We start from the raw sequence: 26,777 nt of genomic DNA, 5'->3' as shown, positions 1-26,777 counted from the left end.
TGCTGATTTTGTTTCTTTATTCAGACAGTTAAAAACTCTTAGAGATCCATTACATTTCCTTCATTATTATTATACTATACTATTTAACAGGTTATCATGAATCTGATTATTTACACACCCAGAGAAAAACATTCTTTTTCACATATATGGATGTAAAAATAAGTATTATATGCAGCAGAAGTCACACCAAAATATTATTGTTAACATTTCTGCAATTGCAACACATAGAGTCAGTTTCAAAAAGTGTTGTTCAGTGCAACACATCAACAAAACAAACATCCATTGTTTGGATTATTATTACAAATTATTCAAAGTTGTAAGAATTGTTGTTTTCTTTACCCTATAGAATGGGCCCTTTATATTTAAATACTTTATATTTATATCAGGAGCAGGTCCTCTCTACAGAGGCCACCATGTTTTGTTTTTTTACTGTAGTCCACACTGGACAAACTAAAGGCCTTTTGAGTTTTTACCTCCACGGGTTCTCTTTCCTGTTTGGAAGGGGACGGTGATGTGAGGGTGTTCAGCTACAACATTTAACTTCACCACTAGATGTCACTAACTTCTAGAGAAACTTCAAACTCTATGTCCTTACATCCTCATTGTTTCTCATCACGTTTATGAGGGATGTCCTGGATCTAAGTAGGTTATTCTATTCTCCCTCTGTTTCCAACATGAGACCTCACTGACGTCTTTTGGAACATCTCATTCTGTACAGTACAACCATATGAATAACAACATACTGCAGTCACAGTGATATTAACTATTTATCATGACAACATTTGACAAACAATTAATCGCGATATATTATAAAAAATTAAATTGACATTTTAGCAGTATCAATGAATTATCACTCTAACTGTAACACATCCGTTTACAATCGTTTTTAAATCGCCATTTTGATGTATTGTTCATATCGAAGGAATACGATTTTACACATCACTACTAAACTAAAGTCAGTACAGTTACACAGTAGTGCTTCAAACAGCATATTAGAGTGAATTAACTTCACTAAAACTGAATGGTGTGAATATCAACAGACGCACCTTTACTACTTAAACACACTCTCAGCTGGTCCTTGAACCAGGCTAGCAACTGGTGTTACATCAAAACAATGCACTGCTAACCAAGCAAGCAACTACCTTAGCCATTAGCATTAGCATTAACATCGATACGTTGATATAAAAAGCTCTGAAGCACATTGGTAACAATAGACACCATTCTCATAAGCTCTGCTTGTTGGTGTTTTATTACGAGCGACAACAGGCTAACATGCTACACTCAACACAAGCCAGGAGGAAATCCCAAGTGGAAGTTGCGTCACAACGACACGTGCCAACAAAGTGGAATAATCAGGTGCACTTCTCTAATCAGACAGCTTGTTGTCTCTCAGTTGATGTTAAATGACTCTTTGAGACTCTGTTCTGCCTGTTGAAGTGAGATATATTTCCAGGTTGTAGGAATATCAGCAGGCTTTGCACCATGTTCTACTGCAAACTCCTCATTGAACGTTGCCATTACATATTTCCAGTAGTCTGATGCCTGATAGCTTCCATCTGGAGGAATGTTCCAGTCTCGGAAGATGTCTTTGTAATTTTTGTAAGAGATCCATTCACCTTTAGTAGCATCACAGTGAAATAGGTTGTCACTCACCACAGATGACGAGCATATGTCAGTGGCTAGTTTTTCTGTTTTTTCCCACTTGTATCCATTCAGACCCTGTGGCCTATGCAGTGAAGCCTCATGCTCAGAATGGTTACTACCTCCACACACACAGGCCACTGCACAGAAGGGACACTGTTTACCACATCCAATCACTTGGGTGAAAAGCTCATTCTGGGGCTTGAAATCATCACGTTTCAGTATCATCTTGATGTCTCTTTTTTTAAACTTTTGCTTTAGAGCTTTTTCCATTTTATTCACAAACTCTGTGAACCAGTGAGCAAACTGTTCCTGGTTTGCTTTGTTCAGCATCATGAAATCACCAAGTGCATCCTGGGAAATGACCAGTGTATCACCAAGTTCCTGACAGAAGTTGTTAATGAATGTTTTCAAGTCAGCACTTGTTTTCTTTGTGGCCTTGTGGATTGCAGCCTTTATGCTGCTGATACTTGAGTCAAGATGCGGATCCACTAGCTCAAACATCTTAGAATCTTTTGATAAGTGTTTCACTGTTTGGTCGAGTATCCACTCCTTTACATATACCTCATATGAGCGAATGTACCGTACGTACTCCCTGAAGCTATGCTTTGAGAGCAAATCCAGTAAAATGTCATACTGGGAGTAGACTCTTGTGTTGAACTGTGATTGTTTCCTCATTTCAGTAATGATAGCAGGACCCAGTTTACTGTAGACAAAGTTTTCAACTGCAGGCTTCAAACATTGTTTGGTGAATTCTTCTGCCTTCTTCTGGCTCTGGTCCCGTTGATGGAACACATCTTTGAAAGTATCACAAAACATTTCTTTGTTTTTCTTCAGACATACGTAAGGGTCATTCTCCTTTAGGAAATCTTCGTGCATTTTCTGAAAGTGTCTGGTTGCAATGCCACAGATGTGCTGTTTTAGAGAAACTTCAAACTCAATTTCTACGATTACATCCTCATGCTTTTGCAGCCTCTCATCAATAATGCGAAGGATCTCCTGGATGTAAGCATCAGAGTAGTTTTTAGTTTTTTTTGCATCTGCTTCAGGTGCATCTGTTTTCCCTTTTTCCTTCACATACTGAATGCATTCATCTATGATGTTGTCAGCTATCTTCTGTACCCTGATTGTGGGATCTTGAATGGGTAGCCAATTGCTCGCCCCCTTTTTAGCTTTTTCAAGTATTCCTTTGGCTTTATATATGAAAGGCGTTTTGCCACAATCTTGCAGTTTTGTTTTACTCAGCAATTCACATGCATGACCCCCTTTGGGTGAGAGATTTATTCTTAAGTAGTGGGAGACACTGGTGAAGACATTTGTTGGCACTTGTTTGGAAAAAGACAGTTTCTTTACTGTTTCTTTCCACATCTTATCAAATTCTTGGTTCAGTTCTTCATCTCTCATCTGGATATTTTTCTTTCGACATTCATCGATCAGTGCACACACTGCTCTTTCAATTTCTTTTGTGTGATTTTCCTTGATTTTTTGAACTTCTGTCTGTCCCTGTTTGATTTCAGCCGCTGCTGTGAGTTGACTATACACAGAGTTCTCCATGTCTCGTCGAAGACTCCTTGCACTGTTTGCAAAGTCCTCTTTGTATCTTTCTACGAGATGGACATGGCCGTCTTTTTGCTCGAAATAGTTTTTCAGTTTTTCAAGAAGCTCTTTCTCCAATTCCATCAGCTTTGTGGAGACTTCACTTTTCAAACTCAAGATGAGTTCTCTCATGTCAACTATTTTAGATTTGGAAGCAGGTGTTCCTAAATTTGAGATGGTTGTTTCAGCATATGTTATCCACTTGTATATGGATTCTTTGAAGTCCCATTGCCACTTGTTGAATTCTGTGCATAGCTTCATGTATGCATCAGCCACTAGACTGTTTCTGAAGCTGAAGATGAAGTTTTCATGCTTCACTGCTCTCCACAGGCTTGACATCCACTCTTTAAACTTCAAGATGTCATTAGCAGAGGACTCACAGTTTCCTAGTATTTGGGTGATGTTTTTCTTGAACTGATATACAGCTTCACTGTACCCTGCATTGACTGGTGCCATTGGTGGGTTTCCATTCCAGAGTCCAGGAATGTACCAGTTCCCAGTTTCTGGGTTGTACTCCATGACATCAGTGAAGCAGGTGTTTTTTTCTTTCTTCTCCATTTTGGCTGCTGCCTGTGTCATCTCGTTTAACTGATCCAAGAGCAGTTTCCTCTCTCTTTGGGTGTTCTCATTGGCTGAAACATCTGACACATTCTGGTGAACAAACTGACATTTAGGCTTTTTGCCCACCTCTTTCATCCTGAGAAACGCATGCACAACTATTTGTAGGATGTCCTTCATTTGTGTGGAATTCTCCATTGCAATATTGATAATGGTGATGTCACTCAGCCCCACAACAAGTGTTGCGAGCTCATTGTCGTGCTCATGGCTATCATCCAGTTGTGCAAGCTCTGCTGACTTTAAGCCCTCAGTGTCAATGATGACCATGAAGTCACAGTCAAGGTCTTTTTTGACATCTTCATTGATTCTGATGAGCAACATAAAAGCACCTCGAGTGCATCGGCCACTGCTGACTGCAAACTGCACTCCAAACATGGTGTTAAGAAGAGTGGACTTTCCTGTGCTCTGAACTCCAAGAACCGTGACGACCAGTATCTTGTTCTTTGGAGACACCAGTTCATTGAGCTGAGAGAGAACATCACTCACCCATGTGAGAGGTATGTTGGATGCATCTCCATCTACAAGCTCCAGGGGAAATCCATCAAGCAACAATCCTGCACAGATTTTGGGCAGATGCTGTAGTTGTTTATGTGACAGATCTTGTTCTGGAAGGGAAACTGAAGCTTCATAGATCTGACCCATTTCACGGAAGAAGTGTTCAATTCCCAGTGAGCTGTTGGAAAGCTCTTTATCAATGACTTTGAGGGCCTCTTTGTTCTCAGCATCTTTGCATTTTTCTTTGTACTGCTTCCTGAGGCCAGACAGTTTTTCTCGAGACAGGTTATCAAGGTTCATTCGCATCCATTTCAGGAAATAACGTCTCTCTATGCCTGGGCTTGATATTGCACTGATGAAGCACGTCATGGCATCTGATATGTTTTCAGAGCTCTGTTTCTTCCGAAGTTTTTCTTTCTTTTTCTGAAGCCCTGCTTTGTATGTTTCTATGTCTTCAGATCCAAGATTTTTCAGTCGAAATCCTTCCTTCTCTAAAATTGTCAATTCCTTCCATATTTCGCCATGCAAGGGAAGCTGAGTGGCTTTGTAGTCAGGGATGTTTAGAATTTTTGATGTTATGGCATCTGCATTTTCCTTGGCAGTCTGACACTCTGGACAGTCTTCATCAACCAAGATTCCCAATTCATGGGCAATGTCAGCCATCTTCTCAATGCACATCTTCTCCTTTGTGTTCTCAATAACATCGTTGACTTTTTTCCGCAAACCTTGGACAAAGTCTGCATAATTGTTCTGCTTGGTCTTTGTAATGATGTTTTTTGTTAAGCCCAGCTTTGTTGCTACTGTTTTTAGAGCATCCATACTAAAGCATTTGCTTTCTTGGTTACCGACCAAAAACATCTGTGCCTTGTGGTGGAGGTTGGTTAGCAGCTTGCACTCAGGGTCCAAATTGTCAAAGAACACAAACACTGCTGCAGATGTCTGACACAAGAAAGAAAACTGAGTTTCAAATGAAGCAATGTCCCCACGAAGGTTAGCTACAGCTAATGGCTCACTGAAAATATCAATGTTTTTTTTCCCACAAGGAAGGTACCAAGTTATTTCAGTCAGGCCATTGGATATTCTTCTACGGGTGTCACCACACTCCATATCATGGTGAACAAAAAAGTCATTGCTCAAAAGCTTATTGAGAATCTCTGACTTGGACATGGAACATTCTCCCAGTCTCACAAAAGATATCAGTGGAATTTCAGAGAGAACAATTCTTTCTTCAGTAAAACCCTTGGATTGTAAAAGTGACTGAGGTCTGTACGTTTTAACAATGTCTCTCATGGCCCAAAGCATGAGTTTGCACTGCTCTGTGTCACAATCTGGAAGCAGGAGAGGCACAGAAAACTGACACATGGACATTTTGAGGGCCATTTCCTGTTGCACAAACCCATCAGAACACAGGAAGAGAGCAGTGATTACGTCAAGGGGGTTTACCTTGTCACCTGAGTCTGTCATGTCGCTCTGATTACTGAAGTCAAATTCAGTCGTTTCAGTTGCTCCGTCATTGGATGATTCACATTCTGATTGTAAATTTCTCGCTGTCACATTTACCATCATTAGTTTCTTTAAGAAATACCATGGAAGATCTGAGTGGCACTTGGCAGGTTCATCAGTGATGGCCTTCAGGTCAATCTGCAGTATTTCGCTCAGTGTTAGCTTCTCTGTGTAGCGCTGCTTCAAGCCCAGATCCTCCAACAAGGTCTGCAGTTGTGTCTCTGTGGGCATGAAAACAATGATTATTAATCAGGCATACGTCTGCCAAGATCAAAGTTCTATCTCACCATGTTAAAGAGAGTGAAAACCTCCCCTGATGGCTGTATACCTGCTCCTAAATTTAATGGGTTCCTCCTGATCCATATCCCATTCTTCCACTAAGTCTCCTGGTAATCTGACCAGTAGTGTTTGTGAATTGGTGTGAACTAACAGACAAACAAATTAGATGTCTTTCAGTATAGAGCTCATACTCCCACTAAAAATTTCGGATCTTTTCCATCAAGATACGTGGATTATTTCCTGGGAAATCAGTGAAAATGTCAAACAAATGTCTTATAATGCAATGTTAAAGACTCTGAAAATAAATCCTGGATCTGCCCCCTCATCCATATCCACCCCAATTTAATGAGTTCTTTCCTGACCCACACAGCATCCTTTCACCAGTTTCAGTTTTGTTGTAATTTTTTTGTGTAATCCTGCAAACTAACAAAGAAACAAACATAGAAGAACAGATGAAAACACACCATCCTTGGTGAAGGTAAATAGGTTAAAGCATATACTATAAACATACAAACATATATTTAGGCCATATGCCTTAGGGGCTCTTTGATCATATCATATTAGTGTCCCTGTAGTCAGGTAGGACCGGTAGTTAGACCAAAAATCAAGATACGTTGATAGTATTTCCTGTGAAGTGCCAGTGACCCAATTTGTCATTTTTTAAGTGGGAAAACCACGTCTCTTTTTTCACTGTCTGTTTATGTGTGAATAAGATTCTAAGATGGTCAAATCTACAATCCCTGGTCACATTCATTAAATAAATCTGACCTCTAATTTTACACTCTCCAACTTGACCATTCATAAATAGCAGCTGAATTATTTATTTCTGTTATGTTTTTGTTGGTGCTTGTTAATGTTTTGACGCAGTTGGTCTTTTTGTGAGAAGGTAGCGACTTTGTCATTGTAGTTGTGGACTGTAAAATGAATTTCTCCAACTCTTTTTCTTCGCAGACTAGAGTAATAAAGTCATATTTGAATCTCTAATAAAACCTTCTAAATAATTAACATTTCAAAACTAGAATGTCACTCCGTAGAGTGCCAATGCCCGACAAGGCCCAACAGTCTCCTTGAAACCCTGAAACCAATTGGAAATCCTCCTCAAAGGAGCAGATACCGGTCTTGCTGCTGGGTTGATGCCCTTCTACAGCCCTGTCCAACTCTCCTCGAGCAACAGACTCATAAATGGAATAAACAAACATCTCCTGATGAAAAAGCATTGCCTTACACGTACAGAAGACACCAACGAAGGTGTTAAGAGAGCTTTGTGATAAGAGCTGACGCAGGTGTTGATGTGCTGTAAGAAAAACTATAGATCTCAACAGCAGAATTTGTGTTGCATCCTGCCTCTGCCTGCTGCATCTCCCTTCACCTGAATGTTCCGGAGATTTTTGTGATGTTGTGAACGTGTCAAAGCAGAGGATCTCCTGCTACCTTGTTCATGCGTGAAAGGCAAACTCCGGAGGAAGTGTGGACCCAATTCTTCAGAAATCCTCAATAGTTCATGTCTATTTTTACTTATCTGGCAGGGCATCGTGTTACTAACTCCGTGGTCAGAAACATGCAAAATACCAATGACCTGATTTGTTGATGGAATCTCTGGCCACTGGATGGTGATAATATGCAACTAATGAATGCAAAAGTGTTTTTGTAAGAAGTTGACTTTCATTGACCTTTGGTGCATTCATGTTAACTTAAAGCAGTGGTTCTCAACTGGTCTGGCTCGGACCCACCATCACCCCTTAATGACAAGCGCGACCCAAATCGAGGAAAAGTTTCAACTTCTCAAATTTATTTAATGAAAAGATGGTGCAGTTTGAACCTGAGATAGTACAGAATATCACAGTATGCCAACACAAAAGCAAGTTTAATGATAAACCAAAACGACCAGCAGGTGGCGATGCTAGAGAGGAAATATTCCCTTTACACTCAATTAGATGCATTTTAATTAAAAACAAAAAGTGCATCTTAAGGACACAAGGTAATACAACATACATAAAATTCAGTAACTTCAGCCTTTTAACAGACTCAACAGTGCTTTCATGCACAAACATGAAATAAAAAGTCCAACTACTGAGAAGTAGTTTCAAAAGACACAAATTATGTAGCTTTAGCTGAGAATACTTTGGGGTTTTCTTCTATGCTGTGAAATGGGGTGTCTATTAGCATTACAAGGCATTAACAAATACTGTTAAGGAGTGTGAATAGATGGCACTCCGCTGCAAAAACATCCCTTCAAAATAAAAGCACAGGATTTTTCTTAACCTTTTATTTTTTGCCCAGGCAAAGGCCCGCGACCCACTGAAACGCCACTTGCGAATCACTGACTTAAAGGTTCAGTGTGTAAGCTTTAGTGACATCTAGAGGTGAAGTTGCATGCTGTAACACCCTCACCTCACTTTCCAAACATAAAAGAGAACCTGTGGTAGCTTCCGTAGTTATAAAAACTCTAAAACAGTGTTTAGTTTGTCCAGTCTGGGCTACTGTAAAACATGGTGGCCTCCGTGAGAGGAGCCGCTCCTGATGTAAATATAAAGTATTTTAATATAAAGGACCCATTCTAGGGTAAAGAAAACAATAATTCGTACAATTTAGATGAAACACAGTATTGAAAACATGTAGGATGATTAATTTCTGCCAATAGATCTCTTTAACCTGAATCTTACACACTGGACATTTTAAGAGAGGAGGCATGTGTTTCCTGTTCTGTTTGTTTGTCATTTGACTTGCTTTAGTGTCAAATTAGTCATCTAAAAAAATTACTCATAAAATATCATAGATCTGTATTTATCATTGCGATCAGTCAAAAGCTACATCCTTGAATATGTTCTACTATAGTGTTGATATTAATAGATACATCACACATATAACCAGAATTATGAATATATTATGGTGGGTCTTGCAGTTTAAATTTAAACTGGCATGCTGTAAAGTTATAATAATTTCATCAACTAGTAGCGTGATAAAAAAAGAAATGTTGCACATATTGAGTATTAAAGACTGCATCATGCATTGGTGAAGCTTCTCATTGAATGAATTTCTTGTTTTGAGATTAAATTCTTCACAATTTTTATTGCAACTACTATTTTCTTTCACTTACGTGTATTGGCAGATGTTCCAATTGCCGTGCTTCTTGTTCCATTCCTGCCCTTAACATCTACAGTGCTGGAGTCCTCCATGATCCCACTGCCTCTGAGTGTGTCACTGCAGTGATCTGAAACAGTCCTTGTGTCTGAACAGAGAGGTGTTACTTCTTCTGGTGGAGAAACATCTGTCATAAGAGAAGAGAAAGAAATACCTCTCAGTACCTCCAGATCACACCATGTTCTTTTGTTCACTGGACTGGCACACTTACAGTTAGACTGTGTTGTTGAGGGATCCTTCTCCTCACTGTAACGCTCAGGGAGCGTATAGTTGGTGTCAAAGAACTCCTTGATAATTGAGATAAAAACAAAAAGCAGTTTAAAGTGTAATTAATCGACTCATAATCCCGTTCACAATCGCTAATGGGAAAATTGTAACTATAAAAACAAGCTGTTTACCTCTTCCTCCCCTGACCTATCCATTCTGGGTCCAGTGTCAGTCGTGTCTCACTCGGTCCAGATTATTAAATCTGCTTCTCTCTTAAAGTAATCAGAAACAAGTTTATGCTGCATGTTTAGTTAAAGGCCAAGTAAAGTCAAAGAACAAAACTCTGAGCAGAGCGCCTGATGGGTAGAGGCCCTGAAACATGATGGATGAATTAATCCAGTTTTCACAATACAACAAAGCAAAATACTACGTTGCAAGTTTAAGTCCTTAACTCATTGGCCTGTTGCTTCATGAATTTACACTATTATCAGAGTAAAAGTATTTTACATATTATTAAAATTTTTGAATTGATTGAAGTAGTGATGTATAAGTGATGTGGTACTGCTATAGTTGGTTTGAGGTGGAGTTAATTTCATTGAAAAGTTTTATCCTTAAAATATATTACAATGCATCATATTTTATAAGCCAATCATGGTTTGAATGTCAAATCAACAACAGTAAATAATAGCGTCAGCTGTCATGCAAATGAAGTTGAGTAAAGAGTACAGCTTTTACTGTCAAATATAAGGAACTTAACAGAAGTCATTATTCTTTGTTTCTTTTTTTTTTACCTTGAATGTATTTATTTATCTGTTTATTTAATTATTTAACCATCAGGAAGTCTAGTTGACACGAAATAACACAAATATATCACAAGAACAGCCAAACAAATTAAAAAATGAAGAAACAGGGAGAAGACAAAAACATTTATCAAAATAATACCATATCACAAAGCTTTGAATCTCAAAGGGAAATGTGGGACTCAAGTTCGAGGGCAGTTGGCAGTTAACTCCATTTTAAGTGGAACCTGTTACGTGGAACCAGTTCTGCCAACATTAGTGCATACATGAGGGACATCTAAGGTTAACACTACAAACACTGGGGGGCGCTGTTAACCAAAAACTGCCAATGGGTGCAATTCACCTCTGTGAGAGTGCATTGACTTCCATAGTACATGTTTCATTTATTCATCATTAGGCAACATAGAGTTGTATAACAAAGTGCTAGGTGTGGTCCCTTTAATGCTTAACCAATTGATAATAAAGTAATATAATTAACTTTATTGTATTGCACTTTAACGGGGTAAAAATGTGAAGGACAAAATAAATTGTAAATAAATTGGAATAAATGTTAAATGTCCTTTTATTTTGTGGTTATTCCAGTTCCAGTAGTTAATAGATCACATAATGTAGACATCAGATTTTAAATGAGAGAAAAAGAGACGTGAGTTAGTTTGGAAGCTTCAACATTAGAGCTTCAGAAATGAATAACATGATACATCTATCTGGGACGGGTTCGATATTTGTTGTTCACGCACAGGAGTTAGGTGCTTGAGTTTTGAGAGCGAAGCATGGGAATTCAGAATATCTCCATAGTCAAGGGCTTAATAAAGGTTGACTGCACTGAAGTTTGACAGTTCGAAAGAGACACAATAGGTGGTGTAATATTGTAGGACGATAATAACATCCACTGAACCTGTCAAACAGTTACACATTTCCTGCTTGAAGACTCACGTTGCCACATGCCAAGTTTGTATCGGCAGTATCAGGATACAATGCTTGTCACTTGTCCAAATAATAAAGGTTGTTCTCTGACAAAATAACTGATAAAACATTATAGGAACTCACCTTTGTAGAGATCTGCCGCAGTCTTTCATCCAGTATTCGTAGGTGTCCTGTTGCTGTAGATAAAACATCACACTTCGCTGCATATGCCAATATAGACCTGTGCTAGCAGACACCCTCCTTTTATTCTGTTGGTCAAAACACTTTCACTTTTGGTTTGATCATGTGATTTCCCAGAATAAGACAAGTTTACAGGAAATGAAAAATATGGCAGTTGATAAATCCTCAGCTGGCTTAGAGTGTTCCTGTTCCCTGTGTTGCAGAATTAATTTGTGAGGAAATCAATGTAGACGAAGCGGGAATCACACAATGTTATACACAAATATTCACTATGAAAGGAAATTCTCTACTTCGTCGATTTTGTGAAAGTGTAAGTAATTCTGGTTTCAAGCTGCTGAGCCCCACTCACAAGTTGACAGGATTGAGTTCTTAGTTTTGCAACATCTCAAAACTTTTTGAATCAGTTCTTTTTTCTTTTTCAGACTAACATCTGTCTACTGCTCTGTAAAGGTGGAAACAATCAGGTTGACGGCTTGTTTCACTCCAAATGTCTGATTTATTGAATAAAAAGGCACAAAGGGAACATGTCAACATGATAAATAAAAAAATCACACTTAAAAAGGTCTTAAGGGTTCAGTGTGTGTAAACTCTGTTCAATTGGGTTTACACTGTAATGAAAATTGCAATAATAAAAGGGACATTAAACAGATTTGCTGTATTTATTTTGTATTTATATTATATACATAAACAGATTTTTTACACAGGTTGGTCTGCGTGAAAGGCACCATGATTCAGCTTTGCTTTTCAAGGACGAATATTTGTCCTGTTGAAAACAGTTACAATACTTATTAATATAATATTTGACATTCATATCCAGTTTGGCAAAAGTAATGCTTAAATGAGAATGACTTACAGTGTTTGTATTCCACAAGAGTTACAAAAAGACTATATTTATAAAAATGCATATTTAAAAAAAATATATATATTTGTAAAGACTTGTGAAGCTGAAATTCCGGTTTTCAACCATTCAATATCTGATATACACTACCGTTCAAAAGTTTGGGGTCACTTAGAAATGTCCTTATTTTTCAAAGAAAAGCACTGTTTTTTAATGAAGATAACATTAAATTAATCAGAAATACACTCTATACATTGTTAATGTGGTAAATGACTATTCTAGGTGGAAACGTCTGGTTTTTAATGAAATATCTACATAGGTGTATAGAGGCCCATTTCCAGCAACTATCACTCCAGTGTTCTAATGGTACATTGTGTTTGCTAATCGCCTTAGAAGACTAATGGATGATTAGAAAACCCTTGAAAACCCTTGTGCAATTATGTTAGCACAGCTGAAAACTGTTTTGCTGGTGAGAGAAGCTATAAAACTGGCCTTCCTTTGAGCTAGTTGAGTATCTGGAGCATCACATTTGTGGGTTCGATTATACTCTCAAAATGGCCAGAAAAGAGAACTTTCATGTGAAACTCTTGAGTCTATTCTTGTTCTTAGAAATGAAGGCTATTCCATGCGAAATTGCGAAGAAACTGAAAATTTCCTCTAGCGGTGTATTAACTCCCTTCAGAGAACAGCACAAACGGGCTCTAACCAGAGTAGAAAGAAGTGGGAGGCCCCGGTGCACAACTCAGCAAGAAGACAAGTATATTAGAGTCTCTAGTTTGAGAAATAGACGCCTCACAGGTCCTCAACTGGCAGCTTCTTTAAATGGTACCTGCAAACGCCAGTGTCAACGTCTACAGTGAAGAGGCGACTCGGGATGCTGGCCTTCTAGGCAGAGTGGCAATGAAAAAGTCATATCTGAGACTGGCCAATAAAAGAAAAGATTGATATGGGCAAAGAACACAGACATTGGACAGAGGAAGATTGGAAAAAGTGTTATGGACAGACGAATCAAAGTTTGAGGTGTTTGGATCACACAGAAGAACATTTGTGAGGCGCAGAACAGGTGAAAAGATGCTGGAAGAGTGCCTGACACCATCTGTCAAGCATGGTGGAGGTAATGTGATGGTCTGGGGCTGCTTTGGTGCTGGTAAAGTGGGAGATTTGTACAAGGTAAAGGGATTTTAAATAAGGAAGGATATCACTCCATTTTGCAACGCCATGCCATACCCTGTGGACAGTGCTTGATTGGAGCCAATTTCCTCCTACAACAGGACAATGACCCAAAGCACACCTCCAAATTATGCAAGAACTATTTAGGAAGAAGCAGGCAGCTGGTATGCTGTCTGTAGTGGAGTAGCCAGCGCAGTCACCAGATCTCAACCCCATTGAGCTGTTGTGGGAGCAGCTTGACCGTATAGTACGCAAGAAGTGCCCATCAAGCCAATCCATCTTGTGGGAGGTGCTTCAGGAAGCGTGGGGTGAAATTTCTACAGATTACCTCAACAAATTAACAGCTAGAATGCCAAAGGTCTGCAATGCTGTAATTGCTGCAAATGGAGCATTCTTTGCGAAAGCAAAGTTTGAAGAACAAAATTAATATTTCAAATAAAAATCATTATTTCTAACCTTGTCAATGTCTTGACTATATTTTCTATTCATTTTGCAACTCATTTGATAAATAAAAGTGTGAGTTTTCATGGAAAACACGAAATTGTCTAGGTGACCCCAAACTTTTGAACGGTAGTGTTACATAAACAGATTTTTTACACAGGTTGGTCTGCGTGAAAGGCACACTGATTCAGCTTTGCTTTTCAGGGCGAATAGTGGTCCTGGCCAAAACAGTTACAATACTTATTAATATATTTGACATTTCATATCCAGTTTGGCAAAGTAACGCTTATATGAGAATAGCTTACAGGGTTTGTATTCCACAAGAGTTACAAAAAAAAAGTTAATTATATAAATGTATATTTTAATTAAAAATATATTATATATATACATTTGTATAGTCTTCTGAAGCTGGTTCATTTATCAACCATTCAATATCTGATATACATGTTAACAACTTTGAACATGGAGTGTGGATGTGAGTGATTTATTTCAAATGCAAGCTGTGGAAACAACAAAAATATAATACTGAAGCATTTAAAACTTTTTAAAAATAGATATGGTGAAATGGCAGTCAGAAAGGAGAGAAAATAACAAAGAATGGAAGAAAGAAACTTTTTGTTGATTATAAAACATCAGAGAATAAACATTGCAATATTAATTCCAGTGGAAACTCCATTGCTAAACAAAGCTGGATCTGAAAAGGGTTTTTCTTTCATTGGAGTTGATGTATCAGGGTCAGAAAGCTGTAAAGAGTCTCCTCCTGTAATATATAATTTCACATCCTGAGGTGGTGGGAAGTTAACTAACATTGTATTTCTGGTGCATAGTAATAAAACTAATCTATCAAACAACAGATTGAATTTATATTGATTTGGTAAATTACCTGTTCAACAGAAAACTGGAGACTTCAGCGTCAGAAACTCTTTGTCTCTCAGTAGATTTCCATCGTGGAGACAACAAGGTGTTTATCCTCATTTCCTGTTTCACCACGCCTCACTTTAACTTTCACTTCTCAGATGAAGCCTGGGCCGTTCCTTTGGTTTTTCAGTGGTACATTTATTGTTTATTACTTATTATTATTAAAGTATTTTCCGTTACGGTTTTTATTTTAGGCTCACTACAGAGTTAATATAACTTAGATATGAGGATTATATCCCGTTTTGTGCAAAGAGAGCATTAGAAATCCTTAGACATCTTACACACTGCTACTTTAAATTGATCTTGTAGTAAACTGCAGAAATCCTGAAGTAGATAAAAGATTATGTTGCTCAGCTCATTTACCGGTTCAAACTAGCTGCTTGTTTTCATACAAAAGTACATCGATTTTATCACTCCACAATACAATAAGATTACCAGATTCAATAACTATTTAATGGAGTGTTTATAGGTTATTGCATTTGAACTATGCAGACTCTAATATATAGTTGTGAAAATGATTTGGCTTGATGGTTTCCTGACTTAATGTAACACATTAAATATTCATCTTTTGTAACTGGCCTTTTCCTGCCAAGCTTATGACACACCTTGCTGTTGGGTGGGTGAGAAACAATAACCTCCTTTAAAGCACACTGTCAACACAAAGCAAATGAAAAACACAAAGATAATAAGTCTGCTTCATGTGAGGAGATTTTAAAAAGAGCCACCCTGTAGACCTACCAGCAAAATCAGAACTGATTTGCTGAAACTTGAAAATTGTAACTAAAGCTTACTTTCTCACCATGAGAAAAAAGCATTTCAGATATCAGACTGGTTAGTAAATTTAGAAGGTTCACCTGGATGTCACGTTCCCATTACTGTGAATAAAAACCCATGACAGTAAATGCCGATTTAGCACAGCAGCAAACCTACACAAATCCTATGACTGTAGATATGAAAAAGTAATTTGAAAAAAGAAAAGTTAAAGGTGATAGTATTCCTGTTGTGTTCTGTATGCTGTGATTGTGCTTTGGGGAACATTGAAGAATACATGCTGAGCACTGCCATTGTTTCTTTATGGAATCTGTTTAATTGAGTAATTCATCCGTACATGTTGACAACACCACAAATGGAGTGAATGATCTTTTGATTCCTTTCAAAGTGTAAATAGTTACCACAAGATAAAACTCAAAACAAAGAAACCCTTCATTCTGAGGGAGAAAATAAAAAGATTGTGCTCAATTTAAAGAGAAAAAAAACTCAACAACATATTGACATATACACTTAATATTTTCCTACATTGGAAATGTAAATATTTCACATTAGATACGTCACAGGAACAGGAACAGATTTTTAAATTCAGATTTTTTAAATCCTGTTTGATAAGGATGATACCACATACAGACATGGTCATGTTTTAATAAGAGACAACATATGTAAATATTTGACATCAGGATTGTCATAGAAACAAAAAAATAGCATCTCACATTAAATTTGATAAAAGAAAAACCAACAATTTCAGTCTTGATTATTTGCGTGGATGTTTGTAGAGGACAGATAATGATGTTATGTCAAACAAAATCCTAAAATCTATTTGGTATGTTTCTTATCATGTGCTCCTAGAATGTACACAGACTATCAGACTGTATTTCAGTGAGCTCATCAACACAGAGTTAAAGCAGATTACTTTGTTAAAAACATAAAAACATTCTCAGATAAAGGTGAACACAAATGGATCAAATTATCCATGACAGGATAATGAATCAGTGTAATGAGGAGGATGTGCACTTCTCTAATCAGACAGCTTGTTGTCTCTCAGTTGATGTTAGATGACACTTTGAGACTCTGTTCTGCCTGTTGAAGTGAGATATTTTTCCAGGTTGTAGGAATATCAGCAGGCTTTACACCATATTCTACTGCAAACTCCTCATTGAACGTTGCCATTACATATTTCCAGTAGTCTGATGCCTCATAGCTTCCATCTGGAGGAATGTTCCAATCTGGGAAGATGTCTTTGTAATTTTTGTAAGGGACACTTCCACCTTTAACAGCATCCCAGGTAAAAAGGTTGTCACTTGCCACAAATGAAGAGCATATGTCAGTGGCTAGTTTTTTAGTATGGAACCACTCACGTGCATCCAGACCGTTTGGCCTATGCAGTGAAGCCTCATGCACAGAATGTTTACCACCTCCACGCACACAGGCCACTGCACAGAAGGGACACCGTTTACCACATCCAATCACTTGGGTGAAAAGCTCATTCTGGGACTTGACATCATCACGGTTCAGTATCATCTTGATGTCTCTTCTTTTAAACTCTTGCCTCAGAGCTTCTTCCATTTTATTCACAAACTCTGTGAACCAGTCAGCAAACTGTTCCTGGTTTGCTTTGTTCAGGATCATGAAATCACCAAGTGCATCCTGGGAAATGACCAATGAATCACCAAGTTCCTGACAGAAGTTGTTAATGAATGTTTTCAAGTCAGCACTTGTTTTCTTTGTGGCCTTGTGGATTGCAGCCTTTATGCTTCTGATACTTGAGTCAAGATGCGGATCACTAGCTCAAACATCTTAGAATCTTTTGATAAGTGTTTCACTGTTTGGTGATATCCACTCCTTACATATCCCTGTTTGAAAATGAATGTACCTTACGTACTCAATAACCTTATAGCTTTGAGAGCAAATCCAGTAACATTTTCATACTGGGAGGCGGACTCTTGTGACAGAATTTCTTGATTGTTTCCTCATTTCATGAATGATACTCAGAATTGATTTACTGTAGACAAGTCTTCAACTGCAGGCTTCAAACATTTTAGGTGAATTCTTCTGCCTTCTAGCCTTCTGGCTCTGTGGTCCGTTGATGGAACACATCTTTGAAGTATCACAAACATTTCTTGTTTTCTTCAGACATACGTAAGGGTCATTTCTCCTTTAGAAATCTTCGTGCATTTTCTGAAAGTGTCTGGCTGCAATGCCACAGATGTGCTGTTTTAGAGAAACTTCAAACTCAATGCCTACGGTAACATCCTCATCCTGTTGCAGCCTCTCATCAATTATGCGAAGGATCTCCTGGATGTAAGCATCAGAGTAGTTTTTAGTTTTTTTTGCATCTGCTTCAGGTGCATCTGTTTTCCCTTTTTTCTTCACACACTGAATGCATTCAGCTATGATGTTGTCAGCTATCTTCTGTAGCCTGATTGTGGGATCTTCAATGGGTAGCCAATTGCTCGCCCCCTTTTTAGCTTTTTCAAGCATTCCTGTGGCTTTGTATTTGAAAGGCGTTTTGCCACAATCTTGCAGGCGTCTTTGATTCAGCAATTCACATGCATGACTCCCTTTGGGTGAGAGATTTATTCTTAAGTAGTGGGAGACACTGGTGAAGACATTTTTTGGCTCTTGTTTGGAAAAAGACAGTTTCTTTACTGTTTCTTTCCACATCTTATCAAATTCTTGGTTCAGTTCTTCATCTCTCATCTTCATGTTTTTCTTTCGACATTCATCGATCAGTGCACACACTGCTTTTTCAATTTCTTTTGTGTGATTTTCCTTGATTTTTTTAACTTCTGTCTGTCCCTCTTTGATTTCAGCATGCTGTGAGTTGACTATACACAGAGTTCTCCATGTCTTGTCGAAGAATCTTTGCACTGTTTGCAGAAGTCCTCTTTGTATCGTTCTACGAGATGGACATGGCACGTCTTTTTTTGCTCAAATGATTTTCAGTTTTTCAAGATGCGCTTTCTCCAATTCCATCAGCTCTGTAGACTTCGCCTTTCAAATAAGATATGAGGTCTTTCAGGTCAACTATTTTAGATTTGAAACAGGTGTTCCAAAATTTGAGATGGTTGTTTCGGCATTTGTTATCCACTTGTATATGGATTCTTTGAAGTCCCATTGCCACTTGTTGAATTCTGTGCATAGCTTCATGTATGCTTCAGCCACTAGACTGTTTCTGAAGCTGAAGATGAAGTTTCATGCTTCACTGCTCTCCACAGGCTTGACATCCACACTTTCAAACTTCAAGATGTCATTAGCAGAGGGACTCACAGTTTCCCTGAAAGTATTTGGGTGATGTTTTCTTGAACTGGTATACAGCTTCGCTGTACCCTGCATTGACTGGTGCCATTGGTGGGTTTCCATTCCAGAGTCAGGAATGTACCAGTTCCCAGTTTCTAGGTTGTACTCCATGACATCAGTGAAGCAGGTGTTCTTTTCTTTTTCTCCATTTTGGCTTTCTTGTCTGTGTCATCTCGTTTAACTAAATTCAGCAAGCAGTTTCCTCTCTCTTTGGGTGTTCTCATTGGCTGAAACATCTGACACATTCTGGTGAACAAACTGACATTTAGGCTTTTTGCCCCTCTTTCATCCTGAAAACGCATGCACAACTATTTGTAGGATGTCGCTTCATTTGTGTGGAATTCTCCATTGCAATATTGATAATGGTGATGTCATCAGCCCCACAACAAGTGTTCTGAGCTCATTATCGTGCTCATGGCTATCATCCAGTTGTACAGCTCTCTGCTGACTTTAAGCCCTCAGTGTCAATGATGACCATGAAGTCACAGTTGAGGACTTTTTGACATCTTCATTGATTCTGATGAGCAACTTTGCGGCGACGTGTGATGATGGTGATCATGTGCTGCCTCACTTCTCAGTACATCAGCCTGCTGACTGCAAACTGCCTCCAAACATGGTGTTAAGAAAGTGGACTTTCTGTGCTCTGAACTCCAAGAGCCGTGGCTTGACCAGTATCTTGTTCTTTGGAGACACCAGTTCATTGAGCTGAGAGAGAATATCACTCACCCATGTAGAGAGGTATGTTAGATGCATCTCCATCTACAAAGCTCGGGAAATCCATCAAGCAACAATCCTGCACAGATTTCTGGCAGATGCTGTAGTTGTTTATGTGACAGATCTTGTTCTGGAAGAGAAACTGAAGCTTCATAGATCTGACCCATTTCACGGAAGAGAGTGTTCAATTCCCAGTGAGCTGTTGGAAAGCTCTTTATCAATGACTTTGAGGCCTCTTTGTTCTCAGCATCTTTGCATTTTCTTTATGCACTCCTTCCTGAGGCCAGACAGTTTTTTCTCGAGACAGGTTATCAGGTTCGTCGCATCCATTTCAGGAAATAACGTCTCTCTATGCTGGGCTTGATATTGCACTGATGAAGCACGTCATGGCATCTGATATGTTTTCAGAGCTCTGTTTCTTCCGAAGTTTTTCTTTCTTTCCTGAAGCCCTGCTTTGTATATTTCTATGTCTTCAGATCAAGATTTTTAAGGCAGAAAATTCTTCCCTTCTCTAAAATTGTTAATTCCTTTGTATTTACGCCATGCAGGGAAGCTGGTGGCTTTGTAGTCAGGGATGTTTAGAATTTTTGATGTTATGGCATCTGCATTTTCCTGGCAGTCTGACACTCTGGACTGATCTTCATCAACCAAGATTCCCAATTCGCAGGCAATATCAAGCATCTTCCTCAATGCATCTTCTTCCACATGATTAGAATAACTCGTCATTTTCCTAAATACGTCCAAGTCTAAATCATTTTCTATACATCACATAGTGGTATTTTCTTTTTATTAAGCCGCTTTGTGCCTGTTTTGAAGGCATCATACTAAATATTTGCTTCTAGTTTTATAGATAAAAACATCTATTTACTACTATTGGTGGGGAAGTTGAACAGCATTACATCAAGAGGGTTAACTGTCTAAGAATTTAATTTTTGCAGTTATCATTTGAAACTGGTTCGAAATGACAATATCTACAAGTTATTTCACATTGTTGTATAAATATCAATGTTTTCTTTGCCAGAAGGAAGGTACCAAGTTATTTCAGTCAGTCCATTGGATATTCTTCTTGGAGTGTCACCACACTCCATATTCTTGTGAACAAAAAGTCATTGCTCAAAAGCTTATTGAGAATCTCTGACTTGGACATGGAACATTCCCCAGTCTCACAAAAGATATCATTGGAATTTCAGAGAACAATTCTTTCTTCAGTAAAACCCTTGGATTGTACAAGTGACTGAGGTCTGTACGTTTTAGCCAATGTCTCTCATGGCCCAAAGCATGAGTTTGCACTGATCTGTGTCACAATCTGGAAGCAGGAAGCTGAAAACTGACACATGGACATTTTGAGGGCCCATTTCTGTTGCACAAAACCATCAGAACCCCACAGGAAGAGAGCAGTGATTACCGTCAAGGGGGTTTACCTTGTCTGCCTGAGTCTGTAATGTGGCTCCTGATTACTGAAGTCAAATTCAATCGTTTCATTAACTCCGTCATTGGATGATTCACATTCTGATTTTATTTCTCTGTGTCACATTTACCATCATTAGTTCTTCAAAAATACCATGGAAGATCTGAGTTGCACTTGGCAGGTTCATCAGTGATGGCCTTCGGGTCAATCTGCAGTATTTCGCTCAGTGTTAGCTTCTCTGTGTAGCGCTGCTTCAAGCCCAGATCCTCCAACAAGGTCTGTTGTTGTGTCTCTGTGGGCATGAAAACAATGATTATTAAACCCGTAATTACAATGGCCAGTGGTATTCAGATCATTCCCCTTAGCATTAGGGAGGTTTGGATGATATGTGTTAAATAAGTTAGTATGTATATATGTCTTTGGAAGGACAGAAAACTGAAACCACTCTTGATCTGAAATTTTTTTTCCACCCCTTTACTAGTGTACCTTTAAAGTCAATAATCAGATATCTATAAATGATATATTATTACAATAGAGATTGTTATATTATTTACTGAGGTTATAACATCATTAGTCCACTCCATCAATTATTTTTAACTTTATATGTCAATGTGACTTCACGTCTTGCATGAATGTAAATATAGATATCAGGTAATATACAAAGATTTATTTACATCACTTTAATTCACTTGGACTTATGGTGAACACTGTGAAGTGCATTATTTATCACCATAAAAAACATGAGACTACCAGAGCACTGCACAATGACAATTAAATAAATTTACTTTGGCCCAAGTGCATCATCAAAGTAACATGAGATCTGCAGCTGACTGTGGTAATTGCAAGTTAAACAGACAAATGGGTAACTCGTGCTGTGCAGTAAACCACTATAGCAACACTTAGGTGTGCAAGCACAGACTTTCGTTAATATTAGGACAAAGATCAAAACAATTTACGACTGCCCTGGCACATCACAACTTTCAAACAGAACTTTTTTTACCTCTAGCCTTGTCATCGGATACAAGCTAACATTAGCCTGACTATTGTCACAGTTACCTGATTTCTGTTGCAAGGTTGGGTAATTGTCTGTAAAGCAGACATATGGCTCGCTCAATGCTCTGCAGTCAACAACAGGCACAGACATGCATATCAGGACCAACATTAAACTGCCAGAGCATTTCACAACTTTCTAATAAAACAATGCTAACCAGATCTGGATTCAACCAACTCGCCATACCTTGCCACTAAAACACTAATCTTAAAAAGGTGAAGTTGAACATTTCAACTGAGCTGGATAACCTTGTTAAAGTGTATTTAACTTTATCTTAATAGCGATACTGTCGTAATATAATGTGGCATAACTGCACAGTACCTCAATATTAACACAATAGTTAATAGAGTTGTCATTTTAGGGAATATGTTTTTATGTCTTTCTTGCCAAGAATTGAACAAGTAGATCAATACCAAACACATATCTGTAGACTCGATTGGCTGCAATTGACCTTGAGGGCAGTTGTGAGGCAGTTGGAGTGAATAACGTTTAACAGCTAAAAGAATTATCTACACCTTCCTCGAGACAAAAAGGTCCACACACGACTTGAAATTGAAATGAAACAAATTCTAAAATCCTTTCCTTTTTCCTACTGGGATTTTGCCCATTTCATGCAAACATTCTTCATTCACATTCTGATTGGTCGATCAAGGATTTGTGACTCATTGCAAATGAAGTCAAATGGCCATGTAAAGGAGGAAAGGGAGGATCATCGTGTTTGACAGCTAAATGTACATCTAAAGTAGAAGCTTCTAACTCTGGTGTAAATAATTATGTCCCACAAAAACGCAGGCTCTGGTGAAACCAAGATGGCGACGCTCGTGCTACATGATGTCACTAACACTTGCAGAAAGGTTACATCAAGCAAATTGACAGAATTGTTAATTATTTTATTTTTTTACTCCATGAAGGTTACATTTTGGGGCTACACATTCTGTGCGACCTTGCAAGTGCCCCCCACCACAACCAGGAAGTTGTGAGAGTGGACCATCTCCCTATATTAGAAATTCTCTTGTGCAACTCATAAGTGTAATGGCAGCCTTTTTCATAATGCACTTATTGTTAGTCGCTTTGGATGAAAGCATCAGCTAAATCAGTGGTTCTCAACTGGTCTGGCTTCGGGACCCACCATCACCCCTTAATGACAAGCCGCGACCCAAATCGAGGAAAATTCTCAATTTCTCAAATTTATTTAATGGAAAGATGGTGCAGTTTGAACCTGAGATAGTACAGAATATCACAGTATGCCAACACAAAAAAACAAGTTTAATGATAAACCAAAACGACCAGCAGGTGGCGATGCTAGAGAGGGAAATATTCCCTATTACACTCAATTAGCTGCATTTTGATTAAAACCCCAAAATTGCTTCTTAGACTAAGGTAATACAACATACATAACAATTCAATAACTACAGCCTTTTTAACAGACTCAACAGTGCTTTCATGCACAAACATGAAATAAAAGTCCAACTATTAAGTAGTTTCAAAAAGACTCAAATTATGTAGCTTTGGCTGAGAATACTCACTCACTGAATCTATGACAACCAACAAAACTGATCCTATTCACACTGAAAACGGGTCCGCGACCCACCAGTTGAGAATCACTGAGCTAAATGATATGTAATGTAATGTAATGGACACTAGGAACATACTGGACTGGAAATGGAGGAAACTATTTCAAGTTGTTCAAGCTAATTTGGCAGGTTTGCAAGATCATACATTGATAGTTGATTTTAACAACTTTGCAAACGCACAATAAACTAATAAAAATGATGTCAGAGAAGAAATCTGGGGTATTATGGCTGTGGCTATAACAATGATGAGGTGGCTAAGGTTGCCAGCAGAAGGTTTTGAGGTAGATGCGCCTCTTAAAACCACTGAAAAGCATGACTATCAGTCAGTGCAATATTGGGCAATCTAATGACGAGTTTATATTTTGTGAAATGTAAGGACAACTGCCTACTATTGGAGCTACACTACCGGATGTCTTGGCTCAGTCAAATGCACTTCAGAAAACTGAGGCCAAAGCTGTAAATAGACTGAACAAAAATCCTTGTTTGAAGATTTATTCAGTGTCGCCTCATTTTTGTCTGCACAGGACTTGGCCCAGTCAGTCTCACTCACATCCGAGCTAGAGACCTGTGCATCTAGGTTAATATTTCGAGTGGACTGCATTAAAAGCACCAAGTGCAGTCATCCCACCACCCGCTTCAATATAGTGATCTTCTATCATGTCCTCAGTAGAAAACCTGAGCAAGCACTGCTGCATCAGCATTTAGCCGTAAACACAGGTTCTTCTTAGAGAAGGACTGTCTGTGGACTGAGGTCCAACTTTAATGAGTAACTGATGGGAACGTAACTTCAGGTTTGGCATTTACTGTAAATGCTAATGTAGAGCATGTTCCCTGTTTGTCCACTAGTTGTTAGACTACCACAGTGGTTCTCAAACTTTTTCTGTCATGCCCCACTTTGGAGCTAGAATATTTTTCATGCCCCACCCGCTCCCCTGCCCCAACAAAATTATGACAAAATGAGCCAAGTTTAACATGTGTATTTACATAAAATACACATGAACATTAAATTCACATTACTTTCAGGAATTTCTGATGTGCAAATAAAAAACCTTTTTCAAACAACTTTTGTGACATTTTGCCACTTTTTTCAAAGAATAGTGCAATAACTTTGCTGAAATTCAACTTAATTGAAGTACTTTTGGTGACATTTATCACTACATTCCTCCATAGTCTGTACTTTTCAAAAATGAGAAAAATAAATTAAATTATAATCACTTTGTTACAACGATGATAAAAGCTCAACCAAAAGAACACATGCATGTGACTGAAGTTGCTAATGTTTCCAGAAGTGTCTTCTTAATTTGTTGGGTCTCATTCTGTCAGCTGCCAGAGTTTTCAGACCTAAAATACACACTGGTCTCTCCTCATGTCCTCCTTCATTCACTGTGAACCCAAGAGCAAGATCGGCTTCATCGTACTTTCTTCTCAACTTGGTTTTTGAACACTGTGTCTTGTTTGTCACTGACCGGCTGCTTCACGTGAACGAGCTCTGATCTCACTGTGTGTGTCTCTCTGAGCGAATGAGTGGGGGCGGGGGGGGCGGAGCCCCGGGGCCTGTGTGTGTGTGTGCGCTGTCTGGGGGCACACACACACACACACACACTACACACATTCGCCCGCTCCTGGTATTTCATGCTGGCCTGATACGATGATTTAACAAATTAACGTGAACGTGAGTTCACTGTTCGCGACAAATATGCGCGACATGCACAACACTGTACAGGAGCCGCTGCAAGAATATCGCGCAGAGCCGCGGGTTGCGACCCCTGGCTACGGCGAAAGAACGATTTGTTTACTGTTCCACCGTTAAAGAGATGCGGACGTCAAAACATTAGTTCCGCCTCACATTTCCCCTCCCGGTCGCGCGCCCCACCTGTTATGCCTCTGCGCCACACAGTTTGAGAATCACTGGACTACCATGACCTTTGCAAGTGAGGGTATTTAAACAGCCCTGCCTTGTATGTGCTACTTGTCACTGTCTGTGCAGCAACCCATAACTATAAACCCTGTAGTTTTAGTAGTAGTTATATAGTTTTCAAGAATTTCATGGCTGCCTGTTGTGTTCACAGTAGTGCTCTGCTCTGTTAAAAAGCCAACAGTTTTAACGATGGAAATATTAATAACTGCTTTAAACTACTTACAAACTGCACAGTAAATGGTGCCTTTCAATCTGAACAATAGAGTGCATGAGACTGACCTTCGTGGCGGTTTCTATTGGCGCCAAGGTTATGATGACCAGGTGGATCTCCATCGCCCATTCCCTTGATAAATGAAAAAAACACATTTGCAAACGTGACGAATCAACTTATTATCCCATACACATTAGCTTATAGTGAAGTGTTTCCATAGAATTAGTTTTTATCAACACAAAATAACTAGATTAGCTGTTTACCTCCATTGTGGCTGTACTCTCAATCCTCTCACTTGTGCTTCTCACTGTAAAATAGAAGACAATTCTGTGAGGCTTCATTCCTGTGACGGTTACACCATCAGCTCAGTGTTAGTATAGTTTTGTTACATTTCATTTCAGTAAAAACATTACACATAGTTATTTGTTCATAGCCTCTTTATTTAACGGACAGTTAATTTTCTGAGTTGGGTGCACACAAGTTGGTCAATATTCTGTCTTTTTCTTTAATTATTCTATGTTTCTCTTTAATTTGCAATGACACTTGTTTGCAGTGAGCTCCCCGGGCAAAATGCTTGAAGCTTGCAGGAAGTGGCCTTTTAAGCCCAGCCCACAGGAAGTGGAGGAGGCCCAAGCATGACTGGAGGAAGGGGGGGGGGGTGTAATAATTTACATCAACCAGTCTTTAAAATGTCTTTGTACCCCTCTCATCACATCAATGATTCTCGCGAAAAGAAAAAAAACATAAGTAATTTTCATAAATTCCTAACAAAGCTATGTTATTGGTGTAGTTATGCAGGTCCTCCCATCAGGCACATGTTAGAAAAATCACTGACTAAACAATATAACGACCAAACTCTGTCATAAGCAACCTACCTTTGAAGGAAATTTACCCATGGCACGACTGCATTCTTTTGTCCAGGATTTTCTTTCGCAGTTACTCAGGTCTTGCAGGTGAAGTATTTCTGCTGATGCCGTAGACAAAACACCTCTCTCCACCACACGAGCCAATGCAATAATGCGCTGCAGAACACTCCTTTTATGCTCCTCAGCAAGACACTTTCACTTTGAGTTTGACAC

The 26,777-nt window shown here is 38.7% G+C and overlaps 2 protein-coding genes and 1 pseudogene across 2 annotated transcripts; all 3 read right to left on the bottom strand.

Annotated features, from left to right (window-relative positions):
- On the bottom strand, window positions 1-11,459 carry si:dkey-85k7.12 (interferon-induced very large GTPase 1). The gene is made up of 5 exons (XM_047338780.1): window positions 11,328-11,459; window positions 9,672-9,752; window positions 9,485-9,560; window positions 9,230-9,400; window positions 1-6,074 (listed from the first exon to the last, which is right to left on the bottom strand). The coding sequence occupies exons 2-5, from the start codon at window positions 9,693-9,695 to the stop codon at window positions 1,390-1,392; spliced, it is 4,956 nt and encodes a 1,651-aa protein (XP_047194736.1). The 5' UTR covers window positions 9,696-9,752; window positions 11,328-11,459; the 3' UTR covers window positions 1-1,389.
- Window positions 11,460-18,536: 7,077 nt separating this feature from the next.
- Window positions 18,537-19,759, bottom strand: LOC124851328 (annotated as a pseudogene).
- A 760-nt stretch (window positions 19,760-20,519) lies between these two features.
- Window positions 20,520-26,777, bottom strand: LOC118102593 (up-regulator of cell proliferation). Its single transcript, XM_047338995.1, is given in 11 exon segments — window positions 20,520-20,641; window positions 20,644-20,697; window positions 20,700-20,728; window positions 20,730-20,791; window positions 20,793-20,857; window positions 20,860-21,053; window positions 21,055-21,090; window positions 21,092-21,236; window positions 25,767-25,830; window positions 25,962-26,005; window positions 26,574-26,777. Coding segments are annotated over 10 exon segments (777 nt in total). The 5' UTR covers window positions 25,968-26,005; window positions 26,574-26,777.

Source organism: Hippoglossus stenolepis, chromosome 23 (genome assembly GCF_022539355.2).
Source record: "Hippoglossus stenolepis isolate QCI-W04-F060 chromosome 23, HSTE1.2, whole genome shotgun sequence".
NCBI lineage: Eukaryota > Metazoa > Chordata > Actinopteri > Pleuronectiformes > Pleuronectidae > Hippoglossus > Hippoglossus stenolepis.
Note: the sequence above shows the minus strand (reverse complement) of the source record. Positions and strands in the feature narration are given on the sequence as shown.

Excerpts from the sequence above, each read along its gene's own strand:
- si:dkey-85k7.12 (XM_047338780.1), bottom strand. The coding sequence starts at position 9,695 with ATGGATAGGTCAGGGGAGGAAGAG. Across the intron at positions 9,561-9,671 it reads ATAGGTCAGGGGAGGAAGAG|GAGTTCTTTGACACCAACTA; the intron begins GTAAACAGCTTG and ends TCAATTATCAAG. Across the intron at positions 6,075-9,229 it reads TGGAACATCTGCCAATACAC|AGACACAACTGCAGACCTTG; the intron begins GTAAGTGAAAGA and ends TCATGCCCACAG.